Consider the following 22,312-nt stretch of genomic DNA (forward strand, 5'->3'; position numbering starts at 1 on the left):
AAGGCAAGTGTCCCATGTCCTGAAGGTTTTAAGCCATCTGATAGGTTTTCATTTCCCTCAGTCTCCCCTATGTCCATCCTCAAATTCTTTAACTTAAGATTCCTACAAAGAATCCCTCCCTCCACCATCAGCAGATATATCCCAATAGATTAACTGTCCCTCTTTCAAGCTTCCTATGTCTTGACCACTCACAGTTTTTCCTTGGGGGCCTAACTTTTATCTCACCAGGTGCATTTCATCCGTTTTCTTCTACTTCTTGCTTCTGTTTCCCCATCCTTGAGTTCTGAGCCACTGTAGGGTGGAGAGAGAGAGAGAGGAATAGTATAATCTCGCCTAGGTAAAAATGGTATGATAGTCAACGGACAAAGAGGGTGTGTGTGTGTGTGTGTGCGCACGCGCGTGTGCGTGTAAGAGTAATTGGAGGAACCCAGCCTGACAGGTACCTGTGAACGAAGGTACCTGTCTTAATCTGTCCCCCTGGACCTTTCAGCTTGCTGGTTTTCTTCCTATAATCTAACTCTTCCTTGCTCTAATGAGAGGTATGGGAGCAACCCATTCTACTCTTTCTTACTCCCTCCCTCAACTTAGAATAGGTGAAATCAGAAAATGATGTGGTATAACGAAAAGATTAAAATATTGGGGATCAGAAGATCTATGTCTGAACCCTCCTTTGCCATCTCCTGGCTATTTAATTTTGGACAATTTATCTAGCCTCTCTGTCAGTTTCCTTATCCGTAAAACAATAAAGTCTAGTTAGTGATTGTGACTATTAGATAAGACAGTGCACTAAAGTACATTGTATAGTGTCTGACAAACAGTAAGTATATGCTCATTAAATGCCAGTATCTTTCCTTGCTTTAGCTCCACCACCAATTGCATGTGATCTTGGACAAGTCACGTCACTTCTCTGAGCCAGTTTCCTCATCTACATCTGTAAAATGAAGTGGTCGGACAAAGGCTCTCTAAGAATCCTCTCACTCTGTCTACAGTTCTCCCCAGCCATGCATCCAGGCCTTTTTTTTTTTTTGCCTCTAGCCTCGGCCCGGGGGTCTGGCCCGCTTTCTAGTACTCCCCACAGGACTCCCAAAGACGCGCCCAAGCTAAGCTTCTCCCGTATAGACGATATCGCTTTTTCTCTTTGTAATTGGTTGCTCAGAACCTCCGCCCTCCTCAGTAATTTGCCTATGGTGGAGTGGCAGCCGGCCAGCTCCCGCCCCCTCTCTGGTGATTGGCATAGGACCTGGCTTTCCCCCGCCCCCGCTTGACTGACGGCTGGGCTCCGGCACCTCCTTCAGTCCCTGGGCGCTCGCTGGCGGGGGAGGCTGGGACCGTTAGCTCGCCAGGCTGGCAGGCTCTGGGCCGCTACTCCACTGGCGGCCGGGATGGAGACCTTGCGAGCGCAGCGGCTGCAGCCTGGAGTGGGCACCAGCGGGAGGGGCACTCTGCGAGCGCTTCGGCCCGGAGTGACTGGGGCCGCTGCCGCCACCGCCACACCCCAGGCGGGCCCCCCGCCGGCCCCGCCGCCCCCCGCACCGCCCCCGCCGCCTCTGCTCCTGTCCGGGGCCGCCGGGCTGCCGCTGCCCCCCGGCGCCGCGGGCAGCCCCGCAGTGCTGCGGGAGGCCGTGGAGGCCGTGGTGAGGAGCTTCGCCAAACACACGCAGGGCTATGGCCGAGGTGAGTCTGCGGGGTCTGGCCTCCTGCGGGACACCCTCTCTGTAAGGGAGCTTTGCTCCCACAGTCCTTTGGATCGCTTTTCCTGGCGCAGAGCCTTCACATGCATTTCCTTTTGGGGAGTTTCCTTCTGGGCTACACACACACACACACACACACACACACACACAGACTCGCACACGCACAGACGCACACATTCATACACACGTTTAAGCCTCCCACCCCTCCCCTTTATTGAGTGACTACTATGTTCTCCAGGGACCCCTTTTTACAGATATAACCATGTTTTCTATCCAACCTTTTCTCCTTTAGAAATGGAATTCCTCCTGTAGCTTAATGCGTTAACATCTCTCTGCCTTTAGTCCCCGTTGTGTGGGATCCTATCCTTTATCTCAGATCCAAGACATTTCTCATCCATATCCTCTCAATCTTTCTTCCGTGATCTCAGCAATTCCTGGGCTCCCTGATAATTTGCTCCATCTCCTTAACCTTGACTTTTAAATTCTTTTCTTACTTATGTCACTCTGAGATTTCTAATGCAACTTCAGATTTGCTGAGGAATTAGGCAGTGCTTTCACAATTCGCTGTAATTGTGCCTTTAAATCTGGACCCATACCGTTGAGCCCACACCAGCTTCCTGTGACTTAATACCTCTTTGGTGTCTTTTTAAGTATGGAGCCTCACAACTCCAGCCTCTCTGTCTGGCTGGCTCTGTTTTCCTGGCCCTTGCCCAGGAACTGAGGATAAATCCCAGGCCTTGGCTCTCTCAATGTTAAATTCAGTGGAAATGAGCCAGGCAGAAACCCTATTTCCATTAGAAATCTTCATCTTAAAGATGTCTAATTTCCAGGGTTTCTGAAAAGGGGGATGTGAGAATTTTCTTTGTTGTTTTTGTTTAACCAATGCAGAATTTCCTGAGTTTGAGTTCCAGATTTATAGTGTAACAAGAAATATATAGTGAGCGGTGTGGGATACAGAATTCAGGTCTGGAATTTCTGAGACATCACTTCTCTCTGCTGGGCTAGGTCCTGCCTGACCTGGAAGTGACTGTATCTTTAATTTTCTAGTTTAACATTAATACAGAGAAAGGTTGTGGGGCTTTCTCTGTAGATAGTAATGGCTTTTTTTTTTTTTTTTTTAATCCCTGAGAAAGTGCAGTGAAAAGAGCACACACACAGGCCTTGGAGTCAGACTAGTCTGGATTAAATCCCAGATTAAATCTCTGTCACTTGCCAGCTGTGTCTCTGTGGAAGCGACTTAACCTCACTGAGCTTCCGTTACCTCAAGAATTATGATGTGGACTAAATGAGATATTGCACCTGACACATAATGGGTACTTTAAAAAATGATAAGTATTCTCTCAAATTAATTGGTTCATATTTCTTTGGGAAGAACACATCATTTTCTCTCACTGTTAAATCCTAACAGTGTAAAACCAATGATGCCTATGAAAACAGATTTTTAGATCTATTTTGCTTTATATGCGCAATGATACATTTCCCATCAGTTTCCCTTTGTTCTTAAGCATTTTGAACTCCTACCATGGGGCAGTCACTCTGCTAGGTGCTGGGAATGCAAATGCACATGATCCTGAAATTCATCATGAGGGAATATAATTGTTTTTCTAGTTTAATTCCTAGACTTAACAGAGCAATGTAATGGAATTGCCATTAGCTATTGTCGTGTTGCTTCAGGTCTCTTTTAAGTCGAGACCAAGGGAAGGTCTTTGCCTCTGGGCATAGGAGTAGCCAGGAGTGGGCGCCCTACATCTGAAGCCTTCTTCTTAGAAACTTATAGGTGTTTATTAAAATTGTAGAGGAGTGACAGTTTTCTTGTCTGGGTTACCTGGAGAGGCTCTTGTCTAAACTGAGCATCCTGTAAAACCTTTTTCATTTCCTTAGAAAGGATGAGGGAACAAGGGGATTGTACTGACCAAGAGCAATCAGTCAGGATTCAGACTCTCCAGCAATTCTCCCCTCCAACCTCCCTACCTCCCACCACAGTCCTTCTCATTATTCTTGAGTTTCTCATTTCCAGTCTGGGTGTCCAGCCAGTACTTTGGGAAAGTTTGGCAGATAGTTTAGCTTCAGGCAAGGGGAATCTCTGCTGATTTGGCTCAGAAGTCCTGCACCACATGGAATCACTTATTCTGCTTCAATTAATAGGTAAAGCTGCCATTGGCATATGTCCACATACCTTTGTGACTGATGGCATGGTATTTGGGGGCTGGCTCTATTCCCCTGAATATAATTTACTTTAGTCTTTGCCCAGACCAGTCCTCAATCCAGCAATGCTTTACTGCATCATCTTCAATTCAGATCTTTCATCATCTTCTTCCTGACTGCTCTAAATTCACCTTTTCCAGGCATGGCCTTTAGATTTACCTGACTCATGTAGGATCTCAGCATTTATTTTTTAAAATTCTTCTGTTATTTCACTTGTTTGTCCTATATCTCTCCCCGCAGTCCCTGCCCAAGATACACACCTAGCTCAGTATGCTACAGGATCTTAATCAGTCTATAGTGCATAGGATTTGGAATCAGAGAACCTGGCCCCCTCAAATAATGGCTGTGTGATCTTGGATAAATTAGTTTATCTCTCTAGACCTCATCTGTTCCATTCATTCATTTAACGAGTATTTATTGATCACCAGTGGTGAACAAGACAGGCACTCAGTCCCTATCTTCATGGAGCTCACAGTGCACTTTATAGAGCCTCTGTGAGGATTAATGGTGCAATAAAACAGGATAGTACAACAGAAAGAAGGTTGGTTTTGGAGGCAAACAAACCTTGGTTCTAAATCCTGGTTCTGCCACTGTGGCCTGTTCCTTAGCTTGTTCACCATTTGTGCAATAGGTATTATAATACCTATCTTAATAGTTCTGCATGGATTAAATGAGATAATGAATGTAAAGCACGCAGCACATAGTTAGTACTCAATGAGTGGCTGCTATTATTACGCATGTGGATATGCTTTGATAACTGTGCATTTGATAGGTATTGTTAGCATTACCGTTTCCTTTGTCCCTTTTTCCACATGGAATATAGACCCCTTCTTCTAATGGCTGACAGCTGGTAGTCTCTAAGCTGGCACGATTGCCTGAATGACCAAGTCACTTTCCTTGCTCTGTAACTTCTGTGTTGCCCTCTTCAAACCTATCTATTTTAAAATTATTGCTGTCCCTTTATATCACAATATGGTTACATGATTAGAAATTCTGCCCAGCTACTCCACTAGGCTGAACAAATGAATCTTGTGTGGTATTTTCTGTTTAGTTTTTCCTTTCCCTCAGAATCACAGACAGCTTCTTTGTTGTAAGTGACTATGTAGTTAAAATGATTGATCTGAATGTTTCTAATTTTTGGAATGTTGGATTAGACCCTGTATTAGTTTCCTGTGGCTGCTGTAACAAATTATCATGAAGTTGGCTTAAAACAACAGAAATTTATTCTCTCACAGTTCTGGAGTCCAGCAGTTCAAAATCAGTATCACTGGGCCAAAGTCAAGGTGTCACAGCAGGTCTGTGCTCCCTCCAGAGGCTCTAGGGGAGAATCTGCTTCCTTGCCTCTTCCGGCTTCTGGGGGCTGCCAGCATTCCTTGGCTTGTGACTGCATCATTCCAATTTCTGCCTCCATGTTCATGCTGCCTTCTCCTCTTCTGTGTTTCATCAAGTCTCCTTCCCTAAGGACACCTGTGATTACATTTCGGGCCCACCGAAAATCCACAGTAATTTCCCCGTCTCAGATCCCTAACTTAATCACGTCTGCAAAATCGTTGCCACGTAAAGTAACATTTACAGGTTCCAAGGATTAGGACATGGACATCTTGGCAGGGGGCATTATTCAGCTTACCATAGTCCTCTCCCAAAGTCACATCACTTTTCAATCCTTCCCTTCCATCCCTTCCAGAGACTATGCACTGTGGGCTATTCAGGGATACCTTCTACAAATTGAAATAGGAAATGTCAGATGAAGTATTGTTAACCAGCTTCCCTATCTTCATAATAATGTGAATTAAGCCAGGCCAGACTATTCCCACCATCCTGTATGATCAGAGAACCTTCTCACTCACCTCTCAATTTCATTATCTGTTTATTATCTATTTATCCATGCTGCCCCACTACAAGATTGTATTTATTTTTATAAAATTTTTATTATAGTTTCATGTGTTGTTTTATTTTATTTTTAAAAAAATATTTATTTATTTAGCTGCGCTGGGTCTTAGTTGCAGCAAGCGGGATCTTCATTGCAGCATGCAGGCTTTTAGTTGCAGCATGCAGGATCTAGTTCCCTGACCAGGGATCAAACCCAGGCCCCCTGCATTGGGAGCACGGAGTCTTAACCACTGGACCACGAGGGAAGTCCCCATGTGTTGTTTTAATGTATTTACTCTGGTGGATATACAATCTGTCTGTCTTACCTCTTAGACATTCATCTAATATTTTATCTCCTAAGGAAAAACCAAAAGTATTATATTTCTTGTTGTTGTTCAACATTATGGTACAAACAATTAAATATTCCTCACTATCTTGGTCTTTCGTGTCCCTTTCAGCCCAGCATCCATCAGTGACTTCCAAAAATTAATTGTAGCTGTCAGATATGTATGTCTCAGTAATTGCTACCCTCCTACCTCACTGTCCCTTTAACCATCCTTATGTAAACCATTATATCCATGATTCCTCACTGAAAATCTGGTCAAAACTATGAACACCCTCCCTACACCCACACACACACAAATACTCATACGCACACACACACACACACACACAGACACACACACATGCTTAACTTTACTTAGAGTTTTAGGGGACTTGTGAACCCCCACGAAGCTCAACCATGGACTGGACCTTGGACCCTGGGTTAAGATTCCCAAATTGGAAAAAACATTGGCATCAGAATTTCTACATTCATGCCCCAATTTTGCCACAGCTATGTGACCTCAACCAAGTCATTTCTTAGCCTGAGTTGGACTAGATAATCTCTAAAGTCCCTTTCAGCTCTAGAAATGAATGAGTCTTATGAGCATTTTCAAATGCAGGTCACAATTCATTGCTTTTTTCCTGATCACTTTGCCTAGTTCCTCATTTCATACTCACATTTCTGAAATAAGATTCCCTGTTTCTTTTGGCTTTGAGTAATCATTAAAAAATAGTCCTGTACTCTGTGCCAAAAGGGATTTAACTGGATATGGACTGGACATATGCTTTTTAATAGGACCTTCCCCATTATAGCAGTCTCCTCCCCTTCCTCTTTATTTCAATATTCTCCCTGTTGTTTGCATGTCAGGAGAGCTGTCACCCAGCACATTGTGCTAAATTGTCTCAAAGAGGGAACTGGGCCTGAAAAGATCTCAGTGAAAAGAACAAGGGTGGCTAAGCTTTCTGGGCAGCAGTGACCTCTGAAGAGCCTCTGCTAAAACCAAGGGTGGGAAAAAGAGTTTTCTTTTCATGCTGTCTTTTAATGGAAGAATGAACATTTTAAAAAGTCAGTTAAATGTAGAGTATTAGTAAAGAGCTTATACTGCTTTTCAAACCCTGGCTGGTACATGGAGTGCTTCCTTCAGTTGCAGAGCAGGTAAGATAAGTTATTATTGGCCACTAGCTTTTGAACACCTTCCTGGCAGGGAATGTATGTTATTCATCTTTGCATCTCTAATGCCTAGAATAGAGCTATGCACCTATTAAGTGCTCAAATTTTTGTTTAATGTGTGTGTGGCAGCCATGAAAACGTGTTTAATATCTCCTGCTGCAGGGAGCATAATTGACTGACAGCCTTAAACTGCTGTCCCCTCTGAGTTCATCACCACATTTGCACTGAGGCCACACATCCTGCAGGCTGCTCCCAGTCAATGACTGAGCACAGCAGGGGTACTAACTCAGGCACATCCTAGTGAGATGTGGGATTCCTTTGGCTTGAGGACTTCCTACTGGCCTGGCCAAACCTTTCTTGGAACGGTGCTGCAGTCTGAGACTCACATATCCAAACTTCCTGCCTTCCCTTTCTCCTTCCACAGGTGTCAGACCTAGAACATGGTCTGAAGGCTCTCCCTTCTCCTACTTCCTCCCCAGTAAATCTCTTGCATGTCTGTCCCATCTCGGTGTCTTCTCCTTGTCAGATCTTAACTAATGTAATATAATAGAATTAACGAGTCCTTGTTGTAACTAAGAGTAGAGAGTGGCCATGTTGGAAGATATTGGAGAACGTGTGTGATGATTTTTTTATTACGAGGCTTTAGTTAAAGCCATTTGAAATGTTTGGAACCTTAGAGTCAAAGAGATCCTTTCCAAAAACAAACTGATTTTATCCCTCCTTCCATTTAAAACCCTTCAATAGATTTCCATTGCTCCTAGGATAAAGCTAATATTCTAACATGACCCACCAGGTCTGACCTGATCTGGTCCCTGCTTTTTTTTTTTTTTTTTTTTGCAGCCTCACCTTGCATTTATACTACCCCTCACTCTCTCTTTTCTGGCCACACTAGTCCCTTTTTTCACCATATTTCCTGCTGCTGCAGAGCCATCATACATGCTATTCCTTCTGCTCAGAGCGCTGTTCTCTCACCTTTTTGCCTAGGGAATTCATACTTATATCTGACCTTAAATGTTACCTTGTCAGGGTACCTTTCTTTGACCTTCTTAATTAGTCAGATGCTCCTACATTTACCACCATTTACCATTCCTTTATAGCACTTATCACTGTTGCAATTTTTCATTTGTATGAGATTATATATTTGGTTAATCTCTCTCTCCCTCTTTAGACTGTAAGTTGCATAGGAAAAGGAACAGTGTATGGTTTTGCTCACTATTGTAGCCTAGCACCGAGCACACAGTCTAGCACAGAGTAGATACTCAATACATATTTGTGGAATAATTGAATCCAAGTATTGGGGGATGAAGGGAACTGTTCTGGAATTTCTAGAATACAGTGTCAAGTCTGGAGTTTGATTTTACCCTATATACAACTAATAACATAGCCGGTTACTGTTTCATGGATGCTGGCAGAAGTCAAGAGACTTCTGGGTCAGAGACAAAGGACTTCATTACTCATAGAACAGCAAGTAGCATGAGCATCCTGTTTGCTTGCATTGGTTTCCCTTGTCTCCCAAGTCTGATGTGGAGGGCTCAGGTGGATGCTTACAGGCCATGGGTTGCATTACAGGAGAGGAACACTGAGCTTGGGAAACCTGCCTTTTTTTTTTTTTTTTCTTTAACATCTTTATTGGAGTATAATTGCTTTACAATGGTGTGTTAGTTTAGTTTCTGCTTTATAACAAAGTGAATCAGTTATACATATACATATGTTCCCATATCTCTTCCCTCTTGCATCTCCCTCCCTCCCACCCTCCCTATCCCACCCCTCTAGGTGGTCACAAAGCACAGAGCTGATCTCCCTGTGCTATGCGGCTGCTTCCCACTAGCTATCTATTTTACGTTTGGTAGTGTATATATGTCCATGCCACTCTCTCACTTTGTCACATCTTACCCTTCCCCCTCCCCATATCCTCAAGTCCATTCTCTAGTAGGTCTGTGTCTTTATTCCCGTCTTGCCACTAGGTTCTTCATGACCTTTTTGAACCTGCCATTTTATAGCAAACAGTAAGCAAGCTTGTTCTTTGTCCCAGAGGGAGACATTACTTCATCCCTCAAGGTAGGTTTCTTGCTGCAAATTCAATCCTGAGAAAGGGCCCAAGTAAAGAGGAGTCAGGGCCTTGAAATCTTGGCATACCTAGCAAGATGGAAAGTGGTGCAAGAGACCTGTGGAGGAGTGTTTCCCAATATACGGTCCTTCCAAAGATCATTTATGCCTAGGGAAAGCCTCAGAATTCATTCCCTTCCTCCCTTCCCTCCTTCCTTCCTTCCTTCCTTTCTTTCTCTCTCTCTGTCTTTCTTTCTTTTTCTTTCTTTCTTACTTTCTTTCTTTCTCTCTCTCTCTTTCTCCCTCCCTCCCTCTCTCTTTCTCTTTCTTTCTTTCTTTCTTTCTTTCTTTCTTTCTTTCCTTCCTTCTTTCTCTCTTTCTTTCTTTCTCTCCCTTTCTCTCTCTCTCTTTCTCTCTCTCTCTCTCTCTCTCTCTCATATATATATATATAGTATACACATAGTATTCCAGGATGGAAAAGGAATCTAGTCATGGGTTTGCTCACCAGAAGCACAGCCTTGAAAATAGCTAATAGGGCCATATTTCCTTGAGTGACAGTATTATATAATGGTTAAGAACATTGACTCTGGAACCAAGACTGCCTGGGTTTGAATTCTTGCTCTTCTGCTTTCTAGCTGTTATATCCTTGGGCAAGTTATTTAACCTCCCTATGCCTCATTTCCCTCATCTGTAAAATGGTGAAAATAAAAGTACCTGCCTCATAAGGTTGTTGTGATTAAATAGGTAAAGCACTTGGAGAAAATGTGACATACAATAAGTGTTCAGTAAATGTTAGCACTTATGATCATGGTGGTTATTACTCTTCTAGGCCAGCTGACCAATTGTGGAATAATCTACTTGTACTTCATCAGTCAGTGATAATGGTGTGCTGACCTTGGAAACTCTGGCCTCCAATATTTATGCTATTCTCCTTTGGTGTCTAGGACTAATCAAATGTGAACTAGGGAGGTGGCAGAGGAGGGCAGGCATACTCTGGTCTTCCTATGCAAATGGACTTAATCACAGCTTAGGCTTATTAATTAAAATGCTTTTAAATGGTAATAGTTAGGGAGCTAAGGGGGCTAGATTCTTAATGTAAGTACAGGTTACAGATACTGTACTGAAGCAGAACACTGCTTGGAAGTGTTCTTATTGCTGAACTTAACTACTTCTCTTTTTATAGTGAATGTGGTGGAGGCACTTCAGGAATTCTGGCAGATGAAACAGTCCCGTGGGGCTGACTTGAAGAATGGGGCTCTAGTGGTTTATGAGATGGTTCCCTCCAACAGTCCTCCCTATGTCTGCTATGTCACCCTGCCTGGGGGAAGTTGCTTTGGGAGTTTCCAGGTAAGAGTTCTGAGGCAGCAGTAGTAAAGATAAACTCTTAGGTGCTACTAATGTCTTTCTCTATCACTTTGGCCATTAAATCTCTATCCAAAGTCACATATTTGAGGACTTGGACCAATTCTGGGCAAATCATTCTGATAAGCATCTGAGGCTCATTTGAGCAGAAAAAACCTCAGTAGCATGCTTTTCTTTTAACCATGCTCAAATTCAAAGTGGGTTTGAGTTTTTGAAGGCTGAAAGAAAAGCAGACTACTAGCACCTAACTCACGTTCTAATCTGGCTTTCCAACTTCCTGCTATCTGTTTTTGAGGACATAGAATAATACTCATTGCCCCTGGTACTTTTTCATAGGCTATCACTAAGGAAAGCAATGTTTGAGTTCTCTAAGAGATCAAAGGAGAGGGACTATGTATGGTGGAAGTAGTACTCATCTAAGAGTTAGGAGATCCAAATTCTTGTTCCCCTGACTGCTAACAGGGCAAGTTGAGTAATTTCTCTGGACCTCAGTTTCCCCATCTATAATATGAAGGAGATAGATTAGATTATTTCTAACCAGTATTTCTGATACTAGTATTCTACAATTATATGAAAGTCCTGTAGTATATAATGATGAAAAGTGTTGATGCTATTACAGGGTAACGAGAAATTTGACTAGTGTGAATATTATCATCAAAGATGGATTTTTCACATTGTAGATAGGAAGGTAGCCTCCTGAAATGTCAATGTAGAGCCTGAGTAGGAATTTAGAGAAGAGACTAGACACTTCTGTTCTGTTTTCTGTATGGTTTGTATAACCCTTAGACAAAGTTGTACCCTCTGCTCTGTGCTTCCATAGTGCCTTGAACTTCCCCTATCATATCATTTATCAAAACATATCGTAATTGACTGTTTCTCTCTCCTAGTGGACTATGCTCCACGGAGGCAGAGGTAGTGTCTGTCTTCTTTCTTGTTCAGTTTTAAATCTCTACCATCAAACTCAGTGCCCAGCAGAGAATAGACACTTAATAAATCTGTTGCATGAATGAGTGCCATTGTAGCTCAGTTCCTGCCTCAAACGGAAACAGTCCTAAGGAAGCTTCATTTCAAATCGGGTGACTAAATTTTTCTCTCAGAACCCCAGCCATTTCAGAGAAATAAACATATGCCCAAGATGACTAATGTTTATCTTTTGCTACTAGAAAATAAGACCTTTCCTTCCTTTTCCCACCTCATCATACTGTTGATTAAAGATTTCATAATTTTATGGGGATGCCCCAAACTGGACCATTAGAGTAATTTGATTTCTGTTATTTCCTGAAAGAGTAGAATTATCTATCTTGGCCCCTTATAGCTTATACCTTTTATATCCACTTTGGCAGGTGAAATTTCTCCTGGTGGTTTTCTTCATAGATGACTTTTCAGAAAGAGCACTGTATAGTAGAAAGAGCAGCAGGCTAATAAATAGTGAGAGAAGTGGAAACAGAGAAACTGAATAAGCAAGAAGACAGGATTAATGTACCAAACTCCATATGTTGTTTCAGAGAGACCTGTCAGCTAAAGGAAACTGGGAATTACTGATGTTAAGGATGGTTAAGTAGCAAACATAACCTGGTCTACTTTTTAAAACTATAACATCACTTTCTTCCTTTTCTCTCATCCTAATCATAAATGACAGAGGGCAGAGAGGCCTTTGAGGCAGCCAGTGAAGATGAATGATAATGGTGGCTAGGGATCTGAAGTTGAGTGATTTAAGACTTTTGAAAATCAGGCTTGTTCTGTGATACTACATATGTTGGATACAATGTAAAAACATGAATTAATTTAAAATTTTTTCTTGTTTTCCTTGCATCAGCTTTCCTTTCCCTAGCCACCTCTCTTCTCTTTGCTTCTACTGGGAGGGGGTGGGGGAAGACTATAAAATCCTTCCTCAGACCTTAGACTCTGTTCAGGGATAGCTCCGTAGCTCACTACATTATTGGGGAAACTGCCTGCACATAGCTAAAAGAAAAGTCCAAGAATCCCAAATGGGTGCTTCTGATAGAGGCTAGAGGGCTCCTCTGCAGAAGCAGCCTAGACATAGCTTTGTTCTAATCTTAGGTTATCTAGAGGGATGAAAAAATTCTTGCCTGTCTGCAGAATAAGAGAACAAGATACAGATTTCTAACAGACTGGCCAGAATCTGGCTTTTGAGTAATTAATTCTCTTGACAGTTTAAACAGGGGTATTTTTCATATCCAGTGATTATATGCTGACCTCAGCAGTCTTCTTCATTCTGCATTCAATTTGGTATGAGCTACAGCTGTCTCCAGTTCCTTAATGACTTCAGGATGTTGAATCAAATTTATGTTTCCAAATGCCCCAACCATTTTACAATAAAAACTTTGGAGGGTGTGTTGAACAAACTGATTTCGCCAAAGAGTATCCAAGTGTCTTCTATCCCAAGTGTTTCCCTCCCATTTTCCCTTCCTCTCTCTCAGATACACATGCACACATATTTTCTCTGTCTCCCTGCCTAGTTTTGCCCCACAAAAGCTGAAGCCCGGCGGAGTGCTGCAAAGATTGCGCTAATGAACTCTGTGTTTAATGAACATCCTTCCCGAAGAATCACTGATGAGTTCATTGAGAAGAGTGTCTCTGAGGCCCTGGCATCTTTCAATGTAAGTTACTTGAAGTTGGAAGGGGGAGAGTGGGGGATGGGAGAATTGGCTGATTGGGAAATCTTGTATATTCCTGGGAAACAGAGCATGAATTCTTGGTTTTCTTTCCTGTCTGCGTTTCTGTTCTTTCTGTTTATTTTCTGTCAGTCTTTTGTATTATATGCTCCACGTGTCTCAGTCTCTAATTCTATGTGTGTTTTTGTTTTTGTTATTTTGTCTCTTTCATTATGTCTCCTTGGTATCTAGAAACCTTTATTTCAAGATTTATGGAAGTTTAGAGGTATTACAAAATAAAAATTGAGCTTGAATTTCACTTTTCCCAATTTTGGTTTACGACCTTAGTCCCTTCTTCCTTCACTGTTCTTTTTTTTTTTATGACCGTTTTTATTGTCACTTGTTTCCTGCCTCCATTACTTCATCTTATTAATGAAGAACACTTTATAATACAAGTGTCTTGTCTTTTTACATTTCTAGGAATGGGGAGTGTAATTTATTTACTCCCTTTAAAAAGAACATCTGTTCTTTCAAATGATAATGATGATAACCGTAGCTAATCCTAATTGAGTATTTATTTTGTGCCAGGGACTGTTCTAGGGGATTTATATGTATTTTATCTCATTTGATCTTCACAACAATCCTATGAGGTATAAGTACTATTATTACCCCTATTTTACAGATGAGGAAACTAAAAACACAGAAGTGAAGTTTTGCCTGAAGTAATATAGCTTGTAAATGGTAGAGCCAAGACTAGAGCCCAACAACTTACAGACTTTCCTAGCTTAGAGGTACATCTTAGAAATTAGCACTGCCTTCTTCCTCCCTCTGCACAAGACCATTGATAGGGAGATAAAGTCAGATCAATTTTCTGTTTATGTTTTCTTTGCATTTATGATGTAATTACATATACTAAACTGCTTCAGTTATCTGTTTTGTAGATTAGTATTGAACACTTTGAATCATAATCCCTCTGTAACCTAGGACCCATCTGTTTTTCTCCTATTACTTTTTGCCCCAGTCAGCAGTATCTGCAGGGAATAAAAATATTTTTATATTAATCAAATCAGTTAAAATTAAGAAAGCACATTTTTCACTCTTAAGTCACCTAGTGTATTATAAAATGAAACATTAGATTGGATTATAGAAAGCAGTGGTTATGAGCATGGGCTCTGAATTCATCGTTTTGAAATTATGGTTCTACTTGTTATGTGACTTTGAACAAGATATTTAATCTGTTGTGGTTTCCTCATCTGTAGAATAGGATAACAATTACACCTATCACATAGGATTATTGGATAAAAGAGAATATGTTCCAGCACTTAGCACATGTTATCTGTTTAGGTGCCTTTGGATGCAAGTAATAGAAAATCTCACTTCAAGTTGACTTAATAAATAAAAGAAGGAAATGTATTATCTAACATGGTAGGAAGTCTAGAAGTAGGTCAGATTTCAGGGCTAGATAATTCGATGGATCAAGAATGTCATCATCTAGGATGGCAGCCCCAACCTGGACTTCAAGCCTGAAGACCAGTCCCATTTTGACATAAAGGATGAGTTCTGATGTCCCATCTGTAGGAGCACATTCTTGGGAGGGTGGGGCAGGGAGACACTCAGGTGCAAAATCTCCTGCAAAATTGGCTGCCTGGGCCTCTGGTCACTGGATCTGAATAAAGCAGACATTTAACCTGGGGGAAAAAAAAAAAGAATGTCATCATCTACTGGCCCAAATTCTTTCCATCTCTCAACTCAGCCATCCTCTAGATATTGGCTTTGCCCTTGGGCTGACTCCCCTCAGGGTGCAAGACAGCTACAGAGTTCCAGTTGTTAAATACAGACAAAAGTAAACTCAGAGACAGAAAGAGACCATCTTTTCTCGTGTCTCCTTAGTAGTAAGGAATCTTTTCCCAGAAGCTCTCCTGCAGAACTCCGCTCTACCACCCAATGCCCAGAATTCCCACCTTAAAACCAGTTACAGGCAAAAGGGATTAGGATTTACCCACTGGAGTTAGGATAAAAATCACTCTTCTCTGAGGCAATTGGGAGATGTATAGGCACTAGAATAAGATTAAGGTTCTTTAGTAAGGAAGAAGGAAATAGATATTGGATAGGTCACCAGCAGTGTCTGCTACAAAGTGTTTAAGAAATGTAAACTATTATTCTTCTCATGCCACTATACTTTTTTGATTAACCCCCCAAATTGAGAATTTAATGGATTTCTCATTAATATCCCAATGGAATTCCCGTACTCCAGAATAACAATTTTCATTTGGCCTTAGCCATGGGCAAAGAGTGATGTCCACATTCTTTGCTTTTAGCTTTTGTCCTTCAAAAGTCCTGAATCTGACACTATATTATGTCTTTTGACAAATCACCTAGCCTCTGTGGGTCTGAGTTTCCTCACTTGTAAAATAAGTAGGTTAAATTAAAATTAACTCTAATTCCTTTCCAATTATATTCTAATGTTCCTACCACTAATCAAGTATTCTGTGATTAAATGTTTCTTGAATAAATGGAGCTCATTTATCATCTTATTAGGTGTAGAAGTGTCATATGTGGTGGAACTTGCCAATGGTGGGTCATTCCACACTCGTGTACTCCAAATAGGTTACAGATGTGCCATGATATTGATCCCCTCATCTCTCAGGGGAATTGAACAAGGCTTAGGACAGATGGACTCCTCTGCCCCGCAGCCTCTGCTGGCAGCTGCTCTGCCAGCAGCCTTCTCTGTATATCCCAGTTGGCTGTACAGATAGGGTCATTATTTTCTTTGGGCCATGTCATGGAAAAGTTTGGAGGTACTGAATAAGGTATCGCATTGAACTATTATAGATAAAAATGAAAACTATTGCTTGCTTTAGAGCCCTAAATCCTAATAGTGAAAATTACCACCTTTTTCCTTCCTGCCTCTAGATTTTCACTTCTAAATCCACATTTTGTGATCTTTGCTTCACCACAAAGATTAACTACATGTGGCATGATTGTTTCTCATGAGCCACAAAACAAAGTGGGTTGATTTTGAGTAGTTCTGACTTCTTGTTGATTCTAGCACAGTGAAAGCAAATAATAATAATAAACTATACTTATGGTATACTTACTAAGTGCCTGGCATTATTTTAGGTGTGATACATATACAGTAAAACCCCATGATAAAGCATCCCACAATAAACTGAATTTGGATATAACTTGATTGGCTCCTGACCCCTATCCAGTCCCCTTGCTCAAAGAGAGCAGAATAAAGTTCTTATCTTGGGAGGTGGGGGGTGTGTGGAACTGGCTAGAAAGAGCAGGAAACCTCTCAGGAAGCAGGAGGAGAAAGTTGGATCCCTGTGTTCCCAGTAGTCTCCTGGCCTTATTCTTCTAGATCAGGTTGACAAAAGGGTCACTAGTAAACTAGGAGATGCCCTTATTTTGGGAGTCCCTGCAAGACCTGGGATCTGGAATTATCTCCAATAATATGAAACCACCACCAAATAGCACAAACCAGAGCCAGTACCTGAATGGATTTGGATTGTGTAACTGGACACCAGGTCCAATACAATAATGCACCCAAAATTATATGATTGGAAATTATATGATTGGAATTGTTAGACTGCATTTATCTCTTTTTAAGTTTATATTTTAAAACTCTTTAATTCTTAAAACAATCCTATAAGGTAGATCTATGATTGTTCTCATTTTACAGTTAAGGTAGCTGAGCAGCAGAGAGGTTAAATCACTTCACCAAGGCCACAAGACTAGTAGGAGCCCTAGTCCATGCTCTTAACTTCTATACTGTATTGTTTTTTTGTACACGCTAGGCTTGCAGGTAGGACAATGTATCTTAGTTCTACCCCTGCAGGGTCATGTCGCCAGTAGAAGACACACGAAGCAAATGTCCAGGAGGCCAAACTGCTACCCAGAATTTGCCATGCTTATGACTTTTATTGTTGTCCTTTAAAATGCATTTGTCAGTTGTCCTCTAGGCTAGTCCAATCCTGTATGCTGAACTCACTCTGTTATTTTAGCTAAATCAGGACTCTTCTCTATGTTTCAGTGTTCCCCCTTTTGTAAAATAGGGAAAACCAGATTGACTTTTCTCTGTTACCTAAGTTAAAATGTGTGGTGACTTTGGAGGCCTCTAGGACTGTGCTGACCAGCAGAATAGCCACTAGCCACATATAGCTATTGAGCATTTGAGATGTGGCTAGTATGAATTGAGATGTGCTGTAAGATGAAAGAGACACCAGATTTTGAAAACTTAGTACAAGAAAAAGAATGTTTCATTAATAATTTTTATAATGATTATAGTTGAAATAATATTTTGAGTATATTAGGTTAAATAAAATATGCTATTAAAATTAATATTTATTGTTTATTTTTACTGTAATGTGGCAGCTACATTAAACATGTGGCTTGCATTATATTTCTCTTGGACAGTGCTCCTTGAGGTGATAATCCTGATTGAAAATCTATTTGTCTTTTCCTTTCCTCTGTTACCAGGGCAACAGGGAGGAAGCTGACAACCCAAATACAGGGATTGGTGCCTTCCGATTCATGTTGGAATCCAACAAGGGCAAGTCAATGTTGGAGTTCCAGGTACTATACTATTCCACTTACTTCCCTGGCTCTAATAACATGGGTCAGCCTGCATACACACACACACACACACACACACACACACACACGCGCGCGCGCGCACCTCCTACTAACACTCAATTGGAAAGGAAGGCAGAAAAGGTTATTAGGATATTTTTCAAAATATAAATACCTTCCTTCCCCCAAGGACGTATCAGAGTTGGTATAAGAGATGCTGCCACAAATACATTTTGTGAAAGTTTCCCCATTTAATTCTGATGCAACCCCCCAATATATATGCCACTGTCCTGGCACTTCATATTTTCTTCCTCCAGGAGCTAATGACAGTTTTTCAACTGCTGCACTGGAATGGAAGCCTTAAGGCCATGAGAGAAAGACAGTGCTCTCGGCAGGTAAGAGTTCCTATGGTTGAGGGGAGTCTGGCAGAAGGACTATTTTTTTTTTAAATATTTATTTATTATTTATTTTGGTTGCACCGGGTCTTAGTTGCGGCACATGGGCTCCTTAGTTGTGGCATGTGAACTCCTAGTTATGGCATGTGAACTCTTAGTTGCGGCATGCACGTGGGATCTAGTTCCCTGACCAGGGATCGAACCCGGGCCTCCTGCATTGGGAGTGCACAGTCTTAACCACTGTGCCACCAGGGAAGTCCCAGAAGGACTATTTGGAGGTGGATGTTGTGTTAGAATAAGCAAGCCTACCAAGTTGTGAATCTTGAAAGCCTTACTTAAAGGCTTCATTCCTATACTCTTTCCTTTTAAAATCTTAACTGTGATTCTTTTACCTGCCTTGCTTCTCCCACCCGGAAGTTCCCCATAAGAATCTCCTCAAAGGACTCCAGTGCTGACTTCAGTTACGGCTCAAAGGCTGAGAGCTCCTAGTCCCAGTTGGGTCAGTGTGGTATGAACCTTTACTTTGTCCGTGACTTTGACATTCCTCTCCCCCTCCAGGAAGTGTTGGCTCATTATTCACACCGGGCCCTAGATGATGATATTCGCCACCAAATGGCATTGGACTGGGTGAGCCGGGAGCAGAGTGTGCCGGGAGCGCTGTCTAGAGAGCTGGCCTCTACTGAGCGGGAGCTGGATGAAGCCCGGCTGGCAGGCAAGGAGCTGCGCTTCCACAAGGAGAAGAAAGATATTCTCATGCTGGCTGCTGGGCAGTTGGGCAACATGCATTCTTCCAATTGCTAGGCATCTACCCACATACTCCCCATCCTCTCCAGGCCCGTTTTTTATATGTCCTTTCTAAGACTTAGTGTGATTTCTGTACATACTTTCTCAATTTTATACTTTAAAATACAAATATATACATACATACATACATATATATATATATATATATGTATGTATAAATTCTACACCTGGATTCCTATTTGCTGAGAGATTCCTTTTCTTACTTGTAGTTTTTGGATGTAGTTGCTTTTAAAACATCTCCACACCACTTTACAAGAAGAGCAGGCTGTCTTTGGAGCTTTGTTAGCTCTTACACTCCAGTAACTCTGTGTAGTCATTTCAGTAGCACAGAATGATTGACTAATTGTTCATGTCTCCTTCTTTTAAAATAACAGGGAGCTTGAATAAGGACTGTGTGCCCCACCCTCACCCTCATTCCTGCTTTCTCTTGGACCCAACAGGACATGAAAATGAAGACTTCGGCTTTGGTTTATCTTGAGCTGGGGCTACTTGGTACCAAGTTGTTCCTCCAGTAACTAGATATTTCCTAACCTACACCACCCCCTCCACACCACTACCTTACTCCTCCTCTGCCTCCAAATGGTACTTCGTTTTTGGGGCTCCCTTACTTTATTATTTGGAAGGAAGTGGAGATCTGGTTTCTTATTTTTAAAATCATTGCTGAGAAACTGCCCAGAAACAAGAGAGGGAGTATAAACACAATCTGTAGGGGTTTATCACCTATGTTGCTTCTGGGGCATGCATACCATACCATACCAGTAGTCCAGATTTCCAGATGTACTCTACTCTACTGAAGGGGTCAGGGTTGAAGTTGCTTACCTTTCAGTATTCTTTTTTTACTCCTCCTCCCCTGCTCACCTAGAGTAGGTAAGCCCTGGCTATAGATCTTCCTGCCTGCAAAGATTGGTAGAAGGTAAAGCATATTTCCCTCCTTTTTCTCCTGCCATCGTTTTGCTCTTTGGAAACATTATCTGTCCAATTTGGTGAGGGCTACGTTCCTCCTACTCCCACGAAGTGGCTGCTGTTTATGACCTTAGATGTATATACCTTAGATTCACATTTGTTTTCCCTCTTTTCTTTCTTCTTCCTCCACATTGATTATTAGAGCATGAGTTGATCAGAGAAATTAGATGAGACTTTGGCATTATGGCACTTCCTAATTGGAACCATGAGAGACTGCAGGAGGGGAAAGAGAATCAATGATCAGCTACTTGTGTTTTTAATACTATTCTCTTCCCCCACCTCTTTCCTGGGTAACATAGGAGAGAAATGATCTGGAGTACAGCTAAAACATTTCCCTTTGGGAGAATTTTTTGTAGATCTCTCTAAGATATATTTTCTCCTTGTTTCTGTAATCGCCTTTATACTATATTATAGCTCAGTGCACTTCCTAAACTGAGTTTGGGAAATTTAATGTTCCTGCAATTACACTTTCCATTTTACAATTATACACTTTGCTTTTAGAAATGGGTTAGGAAACAGGCTACAGTTTGCTCTTTTGTATCAGATAGGGAAAAGATGAAAGTCAGCTTTCTTGCTTTTGAAATCATCTTAGTGACCAGTACATATGGGATCAGAGGCAAGGGATCTAGCAACAATTGTGTTAGTGCTTGAAACGGATTTCCTTGAATTCTCCAAGCTCCATCTCTGTATTCCATGAAGCACATGTAGGGTTGGAGCAGAGGCTCCTACATTAAATAATAGGTGTGTCTATTCAATTTTTATTGATATTTATAATCCAGATATCATAAACCCTCATTTCTCCTTTGCTCTTTTCTCTGGGAAGTGTTAAGGGGTGTTGAGTTACGGGAAGAACTTGTCTTTGCACCTCCTGGATTATTTTTCTCAAATACCAACAGTAAGATCCCAAAGAACTTGAGAAAAATTGTTCCCTGATCTGTCCACTGTTGGTGTTAAAGTTTTACTTACCTTTTAGTACTTTCTATGTATTTTATATGTATAATTTTATACAATTAAAAATAGATTTTTGTCTAGTGAGCCAGATTGATTCTTTCTTGAGACCTATGTATCAGAGGAGCTCTAAAATGACCCTTTCTTTTACATATATATGAAAAAAGAACTTTTCTTAGTATTTTTTGGGTGGTAGAAATAAGGTTGTACTGCTGGGGGAAGGCATCTGCCTCCGCTTCTCCAGACATTTGAGGAGCCTGAATTTTGTTCTTGGCCCTTTCTCCTGAAGCTCTACCCATTCCACTGGCAATCTCATCCGCTATCATACAATGCTCAAAACTATTCCTCCCACCCCATCCTGTTTTGAGCTTTTACATCTATATTTCCACATATTGGACATTACCACCTGAATGACACAAGCTCTTTGAACTTACATATCTAAAATAAAACCATTTCTCCATACATGCTCCTCTTTGACTCCCCAGGTCTGCTATTGAAATTATTATCTGCCCAGCTACCTAAGCTAGAACCTCCGATCCATCCTCAGTGCCTCCCTATTATCATCTAATCAGTCACTTACTGTTGAGTTTACTTCCTGTATAAACTTCCCAATCTGTTTTGTCCATATCTACTGTCTTAGTTCAGTCCTTTATCATCTCGGGGCTGGACCACTGCAGTAGCTTCCTAATTAGTCTCTACCTTCATTCTTAACATCCTCCACACTATCAGATTTCTTTCTAAAATACTTAATGACTGTACCACTCCCTTGCTTAAACCATCACTTAGCTATCTTTACCTTTAGCAGCACTTCCCAAAGTTTTATATGTGAACCCTTGGTATTATCTGAGAAGATTTTAGGTGGTACATGGCCAAACATTTTTCATTTTTACTAGTTATGCTTTTAGCTGAATTTGTAATAGAAAAATATGTTTTCCATTTATGGCAGTGATATTTAAATTTAGTATAAATTTGTTTAAAACGCCAGTCTATTTAAGGAAAAAACACAAATTGAAAATAGTATGGGGGCTATTTGCAAATGTTAAAAATTATGAATACTAAAATATTGAATTAGAAAAATTTCTTGCCTATAGGGTAAGTTCCAAATCCTTAGCATGACATACAGTTTGGCCCTAAACTATATTTCCAGCTTTATTTCCTGATTACACAGCATCAGGCATACAGAATTTCTTGCCATTCTGATATTCATTCAGTAATATTTACCAAATGTCTACTATGAACCAGGCACTGGTCTAAACTTTGAGGATATAGTTGTACATAAGAATCTCTGGCATAAGGATTACATTCTAAGGGGAAAAACAGACAATAAACAAGTTAGAAAGTAAA

At 41.1% G+C, this 22,312-nt stretch overlaps 1 protein-coding gene across 1 annotated transcript; it reads left to right on the forward strand.

The window, feature by feature from the left end:
* The first annotated feature begins 1,281 nt into the window (after positions 1–1,281).
* Positions 1,282–21,055, forward strand: LIX1L (limb and CNS expressed 1 like). The gene is made up of 6 exons (XM_061183572.1): positions 1,282–1,674; positions 10,490–10,653; positions 13,149–13,289; positions 17,766–17,861; positions 18,176–18,253; positions 18,812–21,055. The coding sequence occupies exons 1-6, from the start codon at positions 1,383–1,385 to the stop codon at positions 19,052–19,054; spliced, it is 1,014 nt and encodes a 337-aa protein (XP_061039555.1). The 5' UTR covers positions 1,282–1,382; the 3' UTR covers positions 19,055–21,055.
* Positions 21,056–22,312: the final 1,257 nt, after the last annotated feature.

The sequence above is a fragment of the Eubalaena glacialis genome, chromosome 3 (genome assembly GCF_028564815.1).
Source record: "Eubalaena glacialis isolate mEubGla1 chromosome 3, mEubGla1.1.hap2.+ XY, whole genome shotgun sequence".
NCBI classification, from domain to species: domain Eukaryota; kingdom Metazoa; phylum Chordata; class Mammalia; order Artiodactyla; family Balaenidae; genus Eubalaena; species Eubalaena glacialis.